The following is an 18,376-nucleotide window of genomic DNA, read 5'->3' as shown; positions in this document are numbered from 1 at the left end:
TCTCACACTAAGGCACTGAAAGCCCGTACTGAAAACTGCTGGGGAAGAGATGTAAATATATACAGCCCTCGGTCTGACGTAACGACATAGACTGCCGCTGCTCTTCTTTGTTTCCTGGGGTAACTGTCGCACCGTGGGAGAGGACCTCGCAGAGTCAGTTTTCTTTCAGGTCCACTTCTCCTCAGCGTATCCAACAACCAATACTTTTCATGCCGTCTTTAAAAATAGTGTTTGATACTATTGCTCTCTGTTCGCTTGTTTCGGAAGGATACCTGAGTTTTAGAAGCTTGCGGGTTCCACCGCCTTCTGCTTCTTTTCTCTCCCAGGTGTAAGGAAAGAGGTACGTCGCACTTAGCGGCGGCGGTAATATTCAGCCAGTTAGTTTACGTCACTATTGGACGGCTAGAATTGTCACGGAACTTGAAAGGCAGACCCATTCTGTCTTATATGGAGAAAAAAGGATAGGGACATTACGTTTTATGTTTTGTTCTTCGCATCGCAAATTTCACCCTCCTCCGGTTTTCTCCTCAGTGAGATTGGTCCTGCTTTTGTAAAAGGACACTTTTCATATGGTTTTAATCTAACAGCTGGATATTATCCATGTGTATTTGAGGATCAGATCCTATTATGGGTACAGGTTTGACACCTAAGAGCATAATCCTCTGTATTTCACTGCAGACAGTGGAGCTTATTCTTAAGTAAATTAGTGCTAAAATATTTTCTAATATTTCAAACATTCTGCGTAAATTGTAGAGATCGCATGATATTGGACACACTTCTACGTTCAAAAAACAGCATTTTATCCCATTTTATACAGAGGACAACTTATTGAGGTGATCCAGTCAGATTCATTTGTGATAGGAAAACATACAGTAAAGTGGCTTGTTTGTGACTTTTGTGTGAACCCAGCTGCTGTTTTGTAATCAATATTTTTGACAATTGCAGTTTATCCAATAAACATGATTAAATCACAGATTTGCATATGTTAATGATAAACATCTTCTGTTCACAGAGTAATTAAAATATTCTGTATTTTATCAATGATGCCAGTTTTAATTACAAAAAAATTAATGAAGCAGTTTTTAACTGGAAGTTTTAATTTGTGCAGCCTCAATCTCAAACTATAAATATGAAGAATTATAAAGTACTTAAAAATAATGTTTTAAATTGATGACCAACTTGTTTTTTATTTGGTGCCTAAGTGGTGCCTAACTTAAGAAAATCTGATATCTGAGTTGCTACTACCAATATGTCTGGAGATTCTCAGTAATCCTGGTCATGATTGTCCCAAAGGTGCTTTTTAAAGAGGCAACTGGACTTTTTGTTTTTCCTTGAAAATGTTTAGTTTCTCATCCAAGAAGCTTCTTCAGTTCTGACTACCAATATACTGTACTTCTCTCTTCTCCTTGAATAGAACATATCTAATTAAACATGTTTTTTTTTTTACAAAATGACATTGACAATGCCTAATTTTGGAAGAGCAGGCATTCCATTTGAATGCAATTAAATAACACTGACATAAAATAACAACACATAAAAATTGCTCAATATTGAGTAAATATGCAGGAAATGAACATCAACGTTCGAAAAGGGTAATTTGACATTTTTGCGTGGCACAATTTTATTTCAGTCCTACAGTATATAATGCTGATACCTAAGAGAACAAACATACATTTGTTCTTTTTTAACCAAAATTCAAACAAACTCTGGTCTATCCAAAATATTAAAGTGATAATGTGAATGTATGTTTCAAAAGAAACACTGAATATTAAAATAATCTTAAATAAAGCCCAAGTATCTGTCCCTCAGTTTATGTTGTTATACAATGACAAAAGGCTATGTGTCTGTTTTCCCTTACTATTTCCAACTCTTTTACCCCTTGCAAATCATTTTCTGATGTTAAAATGAAATTATCTGCCAATCTAATGTCAAACATAGTGTTTGAAAGCTCTAGAAGCTCAACATTAGTTTTTCCAGATTTTCAGATAATGAACTGTCTAAATATAATGGGCATCATTTCAAAGACTATGATTAAACAAAATAGAAAGATGTTGTGACCAAAAAGGGACCCCAAAATAATACCTAAGTCTGACTAGAACTAAACTCAGGTTTGACTTCTTCACAAATATGAATCCCTAAATACTGTTGGACCACAACTTCCATCATTCTGGAAATGTTTTATTTGAAAATTAAAATCTACTAATATGTCATTTCAACTCCATACATTCTTAAAATCCTATTTATTTCAAATTTTGTAGCATTTACTTCAAGGTGGGTATGATTGCAGACTTATACATTCCTGAACAAAATTATGAGAACAGAATATATGATATATGAATACACCCTAGGTTTTTAATTACATTTGACCATACGAACTAATAAATGGAAGCTTAAATACCCGCTACATCTTTTTTTAGATCAATTCTTGCACTGCCTTTCATTTTTATGGATATTCTCCAAATTCATGGATTTAACTGTCAAATTTCAGAATAAAACATGAAAGAAGCAGTATTGATATTGCTTAATAAATGCACAGACCCATCAGGATTTTTAGAAGCAAGCAAAGTATATTTAACTGAATTTAATATTATTGTGCATGGATCTATTCAAATTAATCTATTAAACAAAAACTCTTGGGTATATACACATATGCCTGGTTTCAAACGAGGGATCATTTTGTGTGTGAGGTGAACTGCTATACTACAAAAACACAAGTGTGTGTGGTGAGCTGCTCTTGCTGATAAGAGCATGGAAGAAATACCACAACTCAGCAGAAGTTTTCTTATCAGAGCTGCAGTGGTGGATGCTCACATGAGTAGTGGGTACTTTGAAAATAGTTTGGGAGAAACACTTGAGATTGTCTGATGGCACCTCTCTCCACAGCCCAACCCTTTTCAGGCTGAGGAACAAAAGCCTGGACAAGATTTATTTTTTTCTCTATTTAAGACGCTATTTAAGAACCACCTTAACTTCAACCAGTGGATTTCTTAAAAAGAGCATCTGTTTTTCAGGCTTGTGCAGATGCCCAGGCCTTTCCCTCCCACGTAAAAACTTCAATAATGAACAGAGAGCTCCCAATTTTAAGGTGAGGTGGTGCTGCTGCCTGTTTTCCACATTTACCAAGGTAGATAAATCTATTTTAGTAGGCATAGGCAAAATTTCTAATGTGCCTGTAACCGGTTTTAAAAAGTAGTGGAAACAGATCTATTCCATTAATAAAAATGTCAGTATTTAGCACTGATTATATTACCTAGTTTGAGTAATGAAACATCTGAAAAAGACAAAAATCAATTTCTGAACCAAGGACTCGCTCATTTCAATCCTGAGTTACAAATGTTTTCCTTTATTAATATTGCTATTTTTTATTTGTCACCTCAGGATTATTGTGAAAATAGGAAGAGGAAGGTGTGTTATGTATGTGGGTTGCTTTGAGTTATAGTTTATTTTTACTCCATTTTTATTTTTTATAAGCAAGGTTATAAAGTTAATTATGTGCAAATAGTTTTCCTCGACTATACTTCAAAAACATTACAGAATAATAGAGTTGAAGGGACCTTGGAGGTCTTCCCACGCTCAGGCAGGAAACCCTAACCATTCCAGACTAATGGTTGTCCAATCACTTATTAAAAACTTCCAGTATTCACAACTTCTGGAGGCAAGTTGTTCCAATGATTAATTGCTCTGTCAAATGGCAACACTTCAACGTTTTCCTGGAGAAATAATATCAGAATGTAAGGTGCCACCACCAGAAATCCTTCAGCTCCTATTTTATCTTTGAAGGTACCCGTGGAGTTTAATGACCTGAGACTAAATTGCAAATCTTCTTTGAGCCTTATTTCTGAACCAGCATAGATAAATCTATACAATAATGCTATTTGAAGACAGGAACTTTTTGAGAAGCTTCTCTCCATTCCCCAATGGACAACTCTCTTCAAAATTAGCCCTCCTAAATATCCTGAACGAGGCCTGAGAGGATCAAACTTCTTAAAAAAATACTTCTTAAAAAAGCTTTCCTCTGCCATAGCAGAACCCGTAAGCATTATATATGATATATCATTCAGAACCAGCTCCTTACCAAATCTATGGTCCTTAGCTACGGCCATCCCTATCTTCAAAAAAGGTGACCCCAGCCTGGTTGAAAACTACAGACCAATCTCACTGTGTTATGTCACGTGCAAAGTCATGGAATCAATCATTAACCAATTCATCACCCTCCACTTAGAGTCAAACAACCTACTCTCCAAAAAACAATTTGGTTTCAGGAAAAAATTGTCCTGTAACTCCTACACTGCAAAAATATATGGACTACTCTACTTGACCAGGGTAAAGCAATAGACGCAATTTACATAGACTTCTGCAAAGCCTTTGATTCGGTGGTACATGACAAACTACTGTTAAAATTAAACTCTTACGGCATTTCCGGATCCCTTCATAAGTGGATAACTGCATTCCTGTCAAACAGGCAACAAATAGTAAAAATAGGGAGTGCTATATCAATAGGGAGTGCTCCAGTTAACAGCAGTGTCCCCCAAGGCAGCGTTCTGGGACCCACGCTCTTTATACTCCATATAAATGACCTTTGCGATCACCTTATAAGCAACTGTGTCCTCTTTGCGGATGATGTAAAACTATTCAACACCACTGACAATGCTACTGCTCTTCAAAGTGACCTTGATTATGTGTCTGAATGGTCAATAAATTGGCAACTCCAAATCTTGACCAACAAATGCTCTGCCCTACACATTAGTAAAAAAAATCAGTTCACCAAATACAAGCTAGGCGGATATGACCTCATTGATGACCCTCACTCTGTCAAGGACCTCGGAGTACTCATATCTAATGACCTAAGCGCCAGAGCTCACTGTAACAGCATTGCCAAAAAGCCATTAAGAGTTGTAAATCTAATATTACGAAGCTTCTCCTCTGGAAATATTGAATTGCTACCGTGTTTCTCCAACAATACGGCCTCCCCCAATAGGAAGTCCCAGCATGCTTTATAGGCATAAAATCAAATTAAGCCCCTCCCCCCAAATTAAGGCCTATATTAAACATGCGAAATGGGGGGGGGGGTGGCCGTTAGGAAGTACTTTTGTTGCATACCCGGATATGGTGCTGCCTACGTTGACCTCGGCGTTGGTGGGACACTTTGTATCAGGAGACCTTCCACCGTTGCTTTCCCTTCTCCCCGTGCTGCCGCAGCGTTTAAAGCAACACCACCCGTGGGGTTTGGCACAGCCATGTGCGGCCAGCCAGGACTCCAATTCTTTTAAAAACGACGCCCTACTACCGGTACGACAAAGACTCCCCTGCCCGAGAGGGCAGCCCAACCCCACATGGGGAGGTGAATCTCCCGGGGCTGCAGCGCAGGATCGGCCCACCCCGGGAGAAGCGCCCAGCCGCCATCCCTGCCTGGCGCTGGGCAGAGTGCAAAGAGCTTCGCCTTGGGCGCCGAGCACAGCTGACAGGCGAGCCCTCCTGCCCGGTGGCAGAGCTCTCGCCAAGGCAGCGAGCACCTCCCCGCCAGACCCTCCGCTCATCCTGCCAGAGCCGTGCGGGCTGGGCAGAGCTGGGAAAAGCGAGCCAAACCGAAAGAGCCGGTCTGACCTGAGCTTGGCTTCCTTCCCAAGTCCCTCAAAGCCCAAACCCGAAGGCGCCACTGGGAGAGGCTGCCCAAGGCAATGATAGTGCCCACCCGTCCACGGACAGGGAGGCGAGGCGACAGCAGCGCTGCTTCCCTGGCTGGCGGGTCTGGTGGAGAGAGCCCAAAGCCGCCCGTCCTTTCCACCCCTCACCCAGCCCGTCCCCATCCCCACGCATCTTCAAACGCGCCGGCAGCTCCAAACGCTGCAGCGGCATGGGCATCGGGCAGAGGCACTCACTCGGCAGGGCTCAGCTCAGAGGAGGACGCAGCGCAGGCCATTGCCTTGCCTCCCTGTCCATGGATGGGTGGGCGCTATAACTGCCTCGGGCGGCCTCTCCCGGTGGCCCGTTCGGGTTCGGGCTGGAGGGACTTGGGAAGGAAGTCAAGCTCGGGTCGGCCCAGCTCTTTTGCTTGGCAGGCGAGCGCGCACCCGCGGCTCGCTTTCCCGGCTCTGCCCAGTCTGCATGGCTCTGGCGGGATGAGTGGTGGGTCTGGCGGGGAGGCGCTTTTGCTGCCTTGGCGAGAGCTCCGCCATCAGGCAGGAGGGCCCTCCTGTCAGCTCTTCGTGCTCTGTCCGGTGCCAGGCAGGGATGGTGGCTGGGCACTTCTCCCGGGGTGGGCCGATCCTGCGCTGTGGCCCCGGGAGATTCGCTTCCCCACGTGGGGCTGGGCTGCCCTCTCGGGCAGGGGAGTCTTTGTCGTACCGGTAGTAGGGCGTCGTTTTTAAAAGAATTGGATTTGCCTTCGAAGGCAAAGGGAATGCAGCGACAGTAGCGCCTGAAGCTGAGTGTCTCCGCTGGGCTCCGGTTGCAGGGAGGAGCCCTGGCTGGCCGTGCATGGCTGCGCCAAACGCCACGGCGTTGCTCTAAACACCGTGGCAGCACAGGGAGCAGGGAAAGCAACGGTGGCGGAAGGTTTCCCGATACAAAGTGCTCCACCAACGCCGAGGTCAACATCCAAGCCATCGCCGCTCACCCGCCCGAGGATGCAAGGGGGGGGAATTAAGTCACCCCCAAAAAGACGGCCTAGCCGTTTTTTCGGGGGTCAAAAAAAAATAAGGCCCGGACTTATTTTGTGAGAAACACAGTAACTAGGGCATACAAAACCTTTGCTAGACCAATACTCAAATACAGCTCATCTGTCTGGAATCCGCACTGTATATAACACATTAATACAATTCAGCGAGTCCAGAAGTATTTCACGAGAAGAATACTATACTCCTCTGCTCGCAACAGAATACCCTATTTAGGCTTAGACAATCTTGAACTACGCCGCCTATGGTTGGACTTAAGCGTAGTACACACAATTATCTGCTACAATGTCCTACCAATCAATGACTACTTCAGCTTCAACCGCAACAATACAAGAGCACACAACAGATACAAACTCATTTTAACCGCTCCAAACTCGATTGCAGAAAATACGACTTCAGCAACAGTGGTCAATGCCTGGAATGCACTACCTGACTCTGTAGTTACATCCTCAAATCTCCACTCCTTCAATCTCAAACTAACCACTATTGACCTCGCCCCATTCCTAAGAGGCCTGTAAGGGGCGTGCATAAGTGCACCATCGTGCCTCCCGTCCCTGTCCTATTGTCCCCATTTATTCGTACCTATTTCCTGTATTCTTACTCATGTTTATACTTATAATTTTGTAAGCGATTGACAAATCAAATAAATAAATAAAATAAATAAACTTTTTATGCAGCAGAAAGTTTCCCAAACTCTGCCCACCAGTTACAATCACAGGACACTAGAGTCCTTAAGAGGCGATCAAAATCTCGCCACAGGCGGAAAAATTCTGCCGCAAACATCGCGATAAGTGAGATTTTAGCGCACTAAGTAGCCGAGAAAACCTTAGCTTTGTAGGAAATCAATCGCTACCGGTTGATAAATTAAATATACTGACGTACACATTTTGACTAATAATGAAGTATTAGTTTTTTTGCTACTAATGAAGTATCTCTTAGAGATTGATTTTATAAATTTTCCAGCTTCAATATGCAGGCGATATCTGGAGGCAGCCATATTGTACGGTCCCGGCCCGGCAGCGGAGAGCGTGAAAAGAAACCATTTCCGCTTCCGGAAGACGCTGCTGCTTCCTTTCTCTCTCTCGGCCTGGGCGAGTTGGCAGGTCCGGGCGAAGGGCCTCCGCTGAATCCGACGCCATCCTCCGTCCGCCGCGGGAGCTCGAGGTCTCTCAGCCACCGCCATGACGGAGCAGATGACCCTGCGTGGTACCCTAAAGGGCCACAACGGCTGGGTGACCCAGATCGCCACCACCCCACAATTCCCAGATATGATCCTCTCCGCCTCACGCGGTAAGGAGGAGCAAGACGGGCCAGTCCACTTGGGGGGCAGAGGCGGGGGGGGACGGGACAAAGAATAGACTGGAAGAAACCATGACGGGGGAAGAAATCGTAAAAGATACAATTTTTTGCATGGACGATCAGTGAGGCCAGCGTGGATTGCACGACCTGGTGAATCAGTTTTCCTTTTGGAGAAAACTGCTCGGGGTCGGGTAGAGGCAATTTAAAGGAGAAATCGTGTCTGAAGAATGGGGGATAGAAAGAGAGTTACAACAAGCCAAATAATAAATGGGGTGTTGAGTTCAGAATGCGAGATGGTTACAAATTTTAGGGAAGAGACTTCCGTCCCAATGATTACATCTGACATTGTCTACTGATCTTTTCAATGAGATCTGAAGACACGTCCTGCAATTATGATGGGATAGGAGAGGATCAAGAAAGAAAATGGACGTTTTTGTTGGGTTGTTTTTTTTTTGTTCGCTCATACTTAAAAGCAGCATGCTTAACAACACTAGCAGTGGCCCACAATTCAGGAAGATGTGGCTGCTAGAAATCATAGGCTTGTGCATTAGTGCAGGGAGGAAAGATTTTGGGCTTGCAAGGCATTATTTTTAGTTGGAATTCCAAGGTGTATCAGCAAAATCCCGATGTGAATGAAGTGGTGATGAGCCAGGTAAGCCTGAGTATGAAAATGCCTGAGCATGTGGTTAGCACTGGTAATTTGGAATCAAGTGCAGAACTGTACCAACAAGGATTTTCATAGACAAATTTGTTCCAGGTATTCCCCCCCCAAAAAAAATCTTATATAGTAACTTTCTTAGTGGTTTGCTATAGAAAGCTTTATTTTCCAGTTCTAGCAATTATCAAACAACTGGGATCACAAGTGTTTACTGAGATCACCCTGTCTATTGGCCTGTCCTGGATTACAGGAAAACTCCAGTGAGTATTTCATATTAGGCAAGTCCATTTTAGGGTAACTTATTTGTCGCTTGAGAGCAACTGAAGCTACATCCTTGGAGCATTTTCGATATTTATGCCTCTTCTCCTCCAAAAGGAGTCTAGCTTCTTTGACATTAGGTTATAGCAGCGTTTCTTAGCCTTGATGGCTTGAAGAGGCGTGGGCTTCAACTCCCAAATTCTCCAGGCTGGGGAATAGTGGGACTTGACTGGTCCACACATTTGTAAAGTTGATACAGTTGAGAAACACTGGGTTATAGTGCCCAAGAAGCAGCGATAATTATTCATAACTCCCTTAAGCATCAAAGCTGACTCAGTTACTTTGGGCCAATCGCTCTTTCAGCCCAACACCCCCACAGGTTTTTTGTTGTTGTGGGGAAAATAGGTTGCAGGAGTATTAGATGTGTTGCCATCTTAAGTCATCTGTAAGAACGGGATAAAAATAGTAACAAAAGTTTAGAAAGTTGCAGAGGTGGAAGTCCCAAAAACTGTTTTGGGGGGGTGTTTTTCTATGTTTTTATAATGCACAAGTAAATGATGAAAAAGGGGACACTATTACACTGGAATGTGAGGAATGAGAGTTTCTTCTATCCTGGACGTTAAGTTTGCTGATTGAATAAAGATGTGCAAAGACTTGAATATGAAAGTCCTTGATTAATTGATATTGAAAATGAGATCAAAACAGCTCTATTTAGAAACATTCCTAAATGGTTAAAGTGACCCATTTTTATTTGAAGATGCTTACTTTTAAAAGGAAAAATTTTGGCAGATGTCTTGTCCTTGGGCGGTTATGTTCTTAATAGGGTCTAAATCAGTGTTTCTCAACCTTGGCCTTTTTTGATGTGTGGATTTCAACTCCCAGAATTCCCCAGCCAACCATGCCCCAAACCAATTCTGGAAGCTGAACTCCACACATCAAGGCTGAGAAAGACTGGTGTAAATTATGTTGTGCGATGACTATCATATACACTGCTCAAAAAAATAAAGGGAACACTTAAACAACACAATGTAACTCCAAGTCAATCACACTTCTGTGAAATCAAACTGTCCACTTAGGTAGCAACACTGATTGACATTCAATTTCACATGCTGTTGTGCAAATGGAATAGACAACAGGTAGAAAGCAGAGGCAGTTAGCAAGACATCCCCAATAAAGGAGTGGTTCTGCAGGTGGTGACCACAGACCACTTCTCAGTTCCTATGCTTTCTGGCTGGTGGTTTGGTCACTTTTGAATGCTGGCGGTGCTTTCACTAGTGGTAGCATGAGACAGAGTCTACAACCCACACAAGTGGCTCAGGTAGTGCAGCTCATCCAGGATGGCACATCAATGCGAGCTGTGGCAAGAAGGTTTGCTGTGTCTGTCAGCGTAGTGTCCAGAGCATGGAGGCGCTACCAGGAGACAGGCCAGTACATCAGGAGACGTGGAGGAGGCCGTACGAGGGCAACAACCCAGCATCAGGACCGCTACCTCCGCCTTTCTGCAAGGAGGGACAGGAGGAGCACTGCCAGAGCCCTGCAAAATGACCTCCAGCGTGCCACAAATGTGCATGTGGCTGCTCAAACGGTCAAAAACAGACTCCATGAAGGTGGTATGGGGGCCCAAAGTCCACAGGCGGGGGTTGTGCTTACAGCCCAACACCCTGCAGGACGTTTGGCATTTGCCAGAGAACACCAAGATTGGTAAATTCGCCACTGGCGCCCTGTGCTCTTCACAGATGAAAGCAGGTTCACACTGAGCACATGTGACAGACGTGACAGGGTCTGGAGGCACCGTGGAGAACATTCTGCTGCCTGCAACATCCTCCAGCATGACCGGTTTGTCAGTGGGTCAGTAATGGTGTGGGGTGGCATTTCTTTAGGGGGCCACACAGCCTTCCATGTGCTCGCCAGAGGTAGCCTGACTGCCATTAGGTATGACATGAGATTCTCAGACCCCTTGTGAGACCATATGCTGATACGGTTGGCCCTGGGTTCCTCCTAATGCAAGACAATGCTAGACTTCATGTGGCTCGAGTGTGTCAGCAGTTCCTGAAAGACGAAGGCATTGATGCTACGGACTGGCCCGTTCCCCAGACCTGAATCCAATTGAGCACATCTGGGACATCATGTCTCGCTCCATCCACCAAGGCCACGTTGCACCACAGACTGTCCAGGAGTTGGGGGATGCTTTAGTCCAGGTGTGGGAGGAGATGCCTCAGGAGACCATCCGCCACCTCATCAGGAGCATGCCCAGGCGTTGCAGGGAGGTCATACAGGCACGTGGAGGCCACACACACTACTGAGCCTCATTTTGACTTGTTTTAAGGACATTACATCAAAGTTGGATCAGCCTGTAGTGTTTTTTTCCACTTTAATTTTGAGTGTAACTCCAAATCCAGACCTCCAGGGGTTGCTAAATTTGATTTCCATTGGTAATTTTTGTGTGAGTTTGTTGTCAGCACTTTCAACTATGTAATGAACAACGTATTTAATAAGAATATTTCATTCATTCAGATCTAGGATGTCTTCTTTTTGTGTTCCCTTTATTTTTTTGAGCAGTGTATGTAGAATACACTTCTACGTCAAAGGGTTAACTTTCACCTTCAGTGGCTTGAAAATTGTTTTTAACTGGCCTTCTACCAGCAATGTATGGGAAAAAATCCTTTGCTGATCCAGGGAGAACTCTTAAATCAACTAAAACTGTTGCACTTGCATCTTGAGCTGTGGAGTTCCCCTGGGCTTTGTCGGCACTCTGAGAATTAAACTTGGGAAAGGAAGGAATTCAGGACTGTAGATGCAGAAGGTTGTGGGGTGAGAATTGGTGGTTTCACTTTTGTGGGCGTTTTCCTGCTTTGAGATTTAATGTAATGAGTAACCCTTTTGTGTTCTTTTACAGATAAGACCATCATCATGTGGAAGTTAACAAGAGACGAAACTAACTATGGGATTCCCCAGAGAGCCCTACGAGGCCACTCTCACTTTGTGAGTGATGTGGTCATCTCTTCAGATGGGCAGTTTGCCCTCTCCGGCTCTTGGGATGGCACCCTGCGCCTCTGGGATCTCACTACGTGAGTCCAAGTTGTAAATGAAAATTGCTTCTGTGTTTCCGGGAAAGTGGGGGGGAGATAATTTACTTCCTGTGAACTTCTTGTTTTCTATTGCTCGATTGCTTCTTGCATTCCCAGTGATTAAATCTGACATCTAAAGACTCCACTCGGCTTCATTGATATATTTTGCCAGTGTAGTAATGGGAAAAATTAGTTCGGTTTGTTTTGAAGACTATACAGTTACGTTGCATAATTCAAGTGCTAAGTAGCCTGAAAAGCAATACTGTGCAATGTATTGATAATAAATTAAAATCCCTAAGGGATGAGTTTGGGTTTTACTTGGGACAATACTAGGATTTGCTCTTAACAGTGAAATGGTGAAGAACAGAAGTGTTGAGTATCGAGGGCTCCTCTAGCACATTCCACTGCAGGGAAATAAACGTGTCCAATCGACTTCCTTTCAGGGGCACAACCACTCGTCGCTTTGTGGGCCATACCAAGGACGTACTGAGTGTGGCTTTCTCTTCTGACAACCGCCAGATCGTCTCAGGTTCCAGGGACAAAACCATCAAACTCTGGAACACCTTAGGTGTCTGCAAGTACACTGTGCAAGTAAGCCTCTTTGGATTAGATGCTCTTAACGCTCACTTGATGTGACAGTCTTTAAGTGACACGGAAGCTGGTCTTAGCTACATTTCCCGTTGGCTCACGGCCATGTCTGACCTGTAAAGCACCAAAAAAATTAGCTGTTAATAGAAACAGCTCTATTCAATGCAAGATCAACCAAGTGAAGTCATAACATTTCCTCAAAGGCAGCTGTGGTTCTACGGGATATAAACTAGGCAGGAAAAGATTCCTTGGCATTTAAGTGGGTCGCTTTTGGAAAAGGAAATGTGATGCTTTCAGTTAGCTTATGGTCATCTTTTAATTAATATTTATGTAGCAGTGTATTGGACACTTTACTAGCATTTCATAGGCAAAGATGTGTCACTGCTCGGAATGTATTTGTTATAAATTTCTGTCACACACACAAGAGTAGGTAGGAATTGCATAGGCAAAAGTAATGAGAAGAGAATGTGGAAATCCGATTATTGATAAGACATATAGTTTAAAATAGTGAAATGGGTTATTTTTTTAAAAAAATGATTGCTTTATTGTGTTGCTAGCAAACCAGCACCAAAGGATTGGGTGAGGAAATGCTTTTCTACCTGTTATTTCTCTCCCATAGGACGAAAGCCACTCTGAGTGGGTGTCTTGTGTACGCTTCTCCCCCAACAGCAGCAACCCTATCATTGTTTCCTGTGGCTGGGACAAGTTGGTTAAGGTGAGAGGAATCGTTGACCGGGATCTGCAGCCTCTGTTTCTATAATAGTATGTTCCATTATCCTCCAGCAATAAATGTTTACAGATTCTCCTTTTTTTATTACCTTAAATAGATTTAAATCAATTTTTGGGTGGGCTTTTCTTCACTTGAAAATTATCTTGGAAGATGCTGCATTTTTTTTTCATGGAAACACAAACTGGTATATCTCTAAAATATTTTACCTACTGACAGACATTTATATTTTATTGCTTAAACACATATGCCAACCATTGCACTGTTTTAGCAACTCTGGGTGGCTTATAAAATATTAAAAAGACAATGCAGAATGATTTATCAATAACAAAGGTTAAATACATGCTGCAGGTGTGCTATCTAGCATTCACTCTTAACTCACATGCCTTGAAACAATAATAACCCTTATATGGGTTTGTTTCCTCCAACTTGTAGGTCTGGAACTTGGCCAATTGCAAGCTGAAGACTAACCACATTGGACACACTGGTTACCTGAACACAGTGACTGTCTCTCCTGATGGGTCACTGTGTGCTTCCGGTGGCAAGGTAAGTCAGTCGGGTGATTTAAAAGACCACCTTGTTTTCTTTTTCTATCTTCCCCCAATTTTTAAAAATGATAACTTTAATGAAAATTGATTAGACAGATACCTTCTGCAGAGAAGAAGAATCTGGCTAGAACTAACTGCCTGTCTCTGACCTGGGAAATGAGAGGAGAAAGTCCTCCTCCCTGTATTTTTAATTGCATCCTTAGAATAGATGTCTGCAATTATTGGCTCAGAAGCTGAATCCCTAAAGAGAGATTTAGGTCTTTAGTTGGGCCAATTCATTTCTTTCCCTTTAACCGAGAAAGATGAATCCTCATTGATGTGTCTCAGTCTGCCACCACATTTTAATTTTTGTGAATAATTATTTTTAGTATGATAGTGTTCTTAGAGTGAGCGACAAGAATCGCTTCCTAGCTAAGAATAGTGAGGGATTAAAAGCAGTTTCTTAGGTTCTTCTTTGGTGATGATTTTCCTAGAAAGGGATATTTGGGGTATAGGGTACCTTGTCTTAAAGAGGGCAGGGCGAAGGCTGGAAATTAGTGGCTTGCAACGTCTCTGTGACATTGTTCATCCTTTTTCTTGGTGGTTGAGGGTTACAGGAAATCTGGCTCAGCTATGATGAAACACACGAGCGCCATCTGACTCCCATGCAGATAACCCCCACTCTTGTTTCTGAGCTGCCCAAATTCCCTCTTAGCGTCAGAGGGAATTTCTCAAGGGGTGTTGTATTATGAAGGGGGATTGTGTGGTGTATGGAGAACAGCTTCATTTCTGAGCTTGCGTTTTGATCGTTTAAATAAGAGAGTATAATTGTTAACTTTTAGAGAAGCATTTGGAAGTTTGCAACTTTATAAAGAAGAAGAATTGGTTGAAGTGGTTTCATCTATTGACTTCTTTCTCCATTCTAGGATGGGCAGGCAATGCTGTGGGACTTGAACGAAGGCAAGCACCTTTACACACTCGATGGTGGGGACATCATCAATGCCTTATGCTTCAGCCCAAACCGCTACTGGCTGTGTGCTGCCACTGGTCCCAGCATCAAGATATGGGTATGTTGAAACATATTCTAAATGCTGTGAAAAGAACAGGTATGACAACCCCTGGTCAGGAGTTCAAAGTTAATAAATGTGACACAGAAGGCAAAAAAGAACCCCTCCCTTTGGAGCTTTAATTTTACATTAATAGAAGTTTTTTCCTTCCGGAAAACTTAGTGTGATATTCAGAGAGGATACCTATGCGCCTCTCTGATGTCTGTAGACTTTTATTTGTCATACCAGTTCCAAGAATGGTGTAAATATTGTCTCAGGCTTAAAGATGGGACACATAGTGTAAACAACTAGAGATGAATGGGAAGGAAGGATTATCGGGATACTGGCGTACCAGAATAGATATTATAATTTTTGTTGATGATGGGGAAAGCTATCTCTTGAGTTAGCATTGTATGCTTCTGATGTATCTATGTTGTCTGTTCAGAAGCTTAAGGGCAAGGAGTTGTATATTTGCTGTGATGAAACACAAGAATGCCATCTGACATTACTTCCCATGTGGAAAACCAGAGGCTGTTTCTGAGCCTGTTGCCCTCAGTATAGTTGGAAATTGAGGAAACCCAGGGTTACCTCTCTGATCTCTTGTCTCCAACCTCATTTTTTCCCCACAGGATCTGGAAGGTAAAATCATTGTGGATGAGCTCAAGCAGGAAGTTATCACCACGAGCAGCAAAGCAGAACCCCCTCAGTGCACCTCATTGGCCTGGTCTGCTGATGGGCAGGTAAGATATGGGAATCCCAGCAGCCTTGAGAGAATCATGTAATTAATTGCCTTCTCCACCTCCACAAGGTGACGCTTGACCAACACCTGGACTGTTGAGTTGAGAACTTGCACGTCAGGATTTTGCAGCATGGTTCTCTTTGAAAGGGAATCATCTAAGGGACGAGGTGGTTGTTGGGGATAAAAATCCCATATGCTTGGTCTCTGAGTTCCTAAATCATTGGTATGCTTTCTATGATTCATTTTTGTATACTACATTAAGTAAATAAAATCATTGAGTTCTTGAGCAAGGATTGAAATCATGAGCACGCTTACATTGTGTGCAGAGGTTTTGAATACATTACCCAGGAAGATGAGAGAACATTTGGGCTAGCAGCCATTCAAAGTGCTTTAGATAGAATGTCTTAACTGCAGGGCGTTGAGAATGTCAGGAATAACAGGGAGCACTGAACAGCATGCAGCTGTTGATGTAGACCAGAGGTGGGGAAAGGTGGCTCCTTTATAACTTGTGGACTTCAACTCCCAGAATTCCTGAGCCAGCAAGTCCACAAGCATGGCTGGCTCAGGAATTCTTGGAATTAAAGTCCACAAGTCATAAAAGGGCCATCTGTCCCCACCCCTGTTGTAGACAATGGGCAGTTTTAATGTTTCCCTTAGCTTTGGGTGTGGTACGTTTTAACGGCTGAATGGGGGAGTTGGACCTCAAGAAACAGACAGGATGTTGTAGGCTGCCAACCCACAGGAGAGTTTAGTACACGGGATGCAGGTTACAGGTTGTGTTTGTTTTTCTCACTTTCAACTTCGCTGAACCAAAGAGGAAGGCTTGCACTTTATTTCACCCCAAGTCCTTCCTTCAAACTGAAGCTAGTCACTTCTCTTAGGTTTAAATAATGTGTCCTGGTGTATATTCTGTGACTCATTCTGCTGGGGCTTAGCACAAGCAGTTAATAGGCAACATTTTGCATTTGGGATGCATGAAAAGGGGATTTAATGTTGCTGTGTACCACAGGAATGCTAAGTCAGCCTTTCATTTCACCCTTTAGCAGCCTTATCCTTCTGTTAACATTTTTTCCCCCCCTTTCCTTTCAGACTCTATTTGCTGGCTACACCGATAACCTGGTTCGTGTCTGGCAGGTCACTATTGGGACCAGATGAGAGAGCATGGCTGTTGACCCTCAAGGCATAAACTATTATGTACAAAACATTCAATTAAAAAGAAATAAGGATTTGTGTGCTGGAAGTGACATGCTTTTAATAGGGAGCTTAATATCCAACATTTATTTCCTTTTCGCCTGCAGAAGTAGGTTCTTTTTTTTTTTTTTTGGACTGATCCTCATTGTATTCTGGAAGATCTGAAGGATCAGTAGGGACAGATCATCATGGAGGACATTTATGTCTTCCCCAAAAGTTGATGCTGACTTGATGGCATATAATCGCTGTATTAATGTTTGCTTGAATAAGGCTTTGTATTCACTGTTGCAGTTGTCCTAAAAGGTGCGAATGGTAAAACGGGATCTGCCCACTTTGTATATGAATTGTGGTTTCTTACACACACATTCTTACACACACATACAAAAAGGGTGACACTTATTTCAAGATAATCATTTTGCCGCTCTCTGAAAGTGTTGGGATTCTACAGACACCTACTCAGCGTTGTTATCCCTTCGGTTGGGGAGACAGCCTTCAAATCTTTTTAAAGTGTCCAAGCTAATATGAAAAGTTCAACAAAATAAATGAATGTGAGTAGCAGCAGTTTAAAAAGGGAGCAAGGACTCCCATTTATTCCTTTAGTTTAATTCCTTTATTTGGGGCAACCGAATGGAACTGAGCATTTACTAGCCAGATGCCTTTCCTGATGCGGAGTTCACAGCAGTTTATTTTGTGTTTGCGCCCTGAGAAATATCTACCGCTGCCCAGGACTGAACTCTCAACCTTCCAAGTAGGAGGTGAGCATCTTCGCCTCTAGGCCACCATACTACTCTCGATGCTAATAAGGAAATATCTATTACAGTGGATTAGTGCAGTGGTCCCCAACCTTTTTTGTACCAGGGACCGGTTTCAAGCAGAAACATTATTTTTTCAAGGACCGGGGGGGGAGAGGAGAGAATCCGAGTTTGGTAGTTTGCTTGAAGACGTTTCATTACCTGACTAGGTAACATCTGATGTTGTTACCTAGTCGGGTAATAAACGCCTGCCAGCAAACCACCAAGTTCAGGGAGAGCCTCGGCCCTGCCTCCCTCAGCCCCATCCCTCAGGTGTCTCCCTCCCTCCCTCAGGTGTCTGCCTCGTTCCTCTCTCAGTCACTCTATCGCTCCTCCAGCAGCCCAAGAAGCCGGGGGTGGGGTGGCTTTTCCTGTCGCCACAGCTTCCCTGAAGCGCCCGTTTCACCCCCCCCCCCGCCCGCCCGCTCGCGGTTCAATCCACAGTGCTCCGTTCTACCTGCCTGCCTGCCTGCCTTCTTCGTTTCGGAGCAGCTTCGGCTGATAAAAAGAGGCGAATAGTTATTATTCTCAGCCGAAGCTGCTCCCAAACAACCAGACAGGCAGGCAGGCAGAACGGAGCACTGTGGATTGAACCGCGAGCGAGCGGGCGGGCGGGGTGGGGGTGAAACGGGCGCTTCGGGGAAGCTGCGGCGACAGGAAAGCCACCCCCCCCCCCCGGCTTCTTTGAAGCAGTTTCTTCCTGTGCTGGTGGAGGAGCGAGAGAGCGACTGAGAGAGCTGAGCCAGAGAGCAGGACAGGCTTCGGTTGCTTCCTCCCTCCCCTTCTTTCATTTGTGTCCTTGATCCCCGA

The 18,376-nt window shown here is 43.7% G+C and overlaps 1 protein-coding gene across 2 annotated transcripts; it reads left to right on the top strand.

Annotated features, from left to right (window-relative positions):
• Positions 1–7,734: 7,734 nt before the first annotated feature.
• RACK1 (receptor for activated C kinase 1) lies at positions 7,735–16,810 on the top strand. Of its 2 annotated transcripts, XM_087953780.1 has the most exons (9): positions 7,735–7,964; positions 8,804–8,891; positions 11,786–11,957; positions 12,401–12,548; positions 13,165–13,260; positions 13,708–13,818; positions 14,726–14,866; positions 15,475–15,585; positions 16,674–16,810. In XM_087953780.1, exons 3-9 carry the CDS (start codon positions 11,800–11,802, stop codon positions 16,737–16,739), a joined length of 831 nt encoding a protein of 276 aa, XP_087809906.1. In that variant the 5' UTR covers positions 7,735–7,964; positions 8,804–8,891; positions 11,786–11,799; the 3' UTR covers positions 16,740–16,810. The 2 variants fall into 2 exon arrangements, with proteins under 2 accessions (XP_087809906.1, XP_026542758.1); XM_026686973.2 differs by lacking the exon at positions 8,804–8,891.
• Positions 16,811–18,376: the final 1,566 nt, after the last annotated feature.

Source organism: Notechis scutatus, chromosome 2 (genome assembly GCF_049901735.1).
Source record: "Notechis scutatus isolate UNSWTSFEM ecotype Mainland chromosome 2, rNotScu1.2, whole genome shotgun sequence".
In the NCBI taxonomy this organism is placed as follows: Eukaryota; Metazoa; Chordata; class Lepidosauria; order Squamata; family Elapidae; genus Notechis; species Notechis scutatus.
The sequence above is the reverse complement of the archived record's forward strand: the minus strand, read 5'-3'. Positions and strand labels throughout refer to the sequence as shown.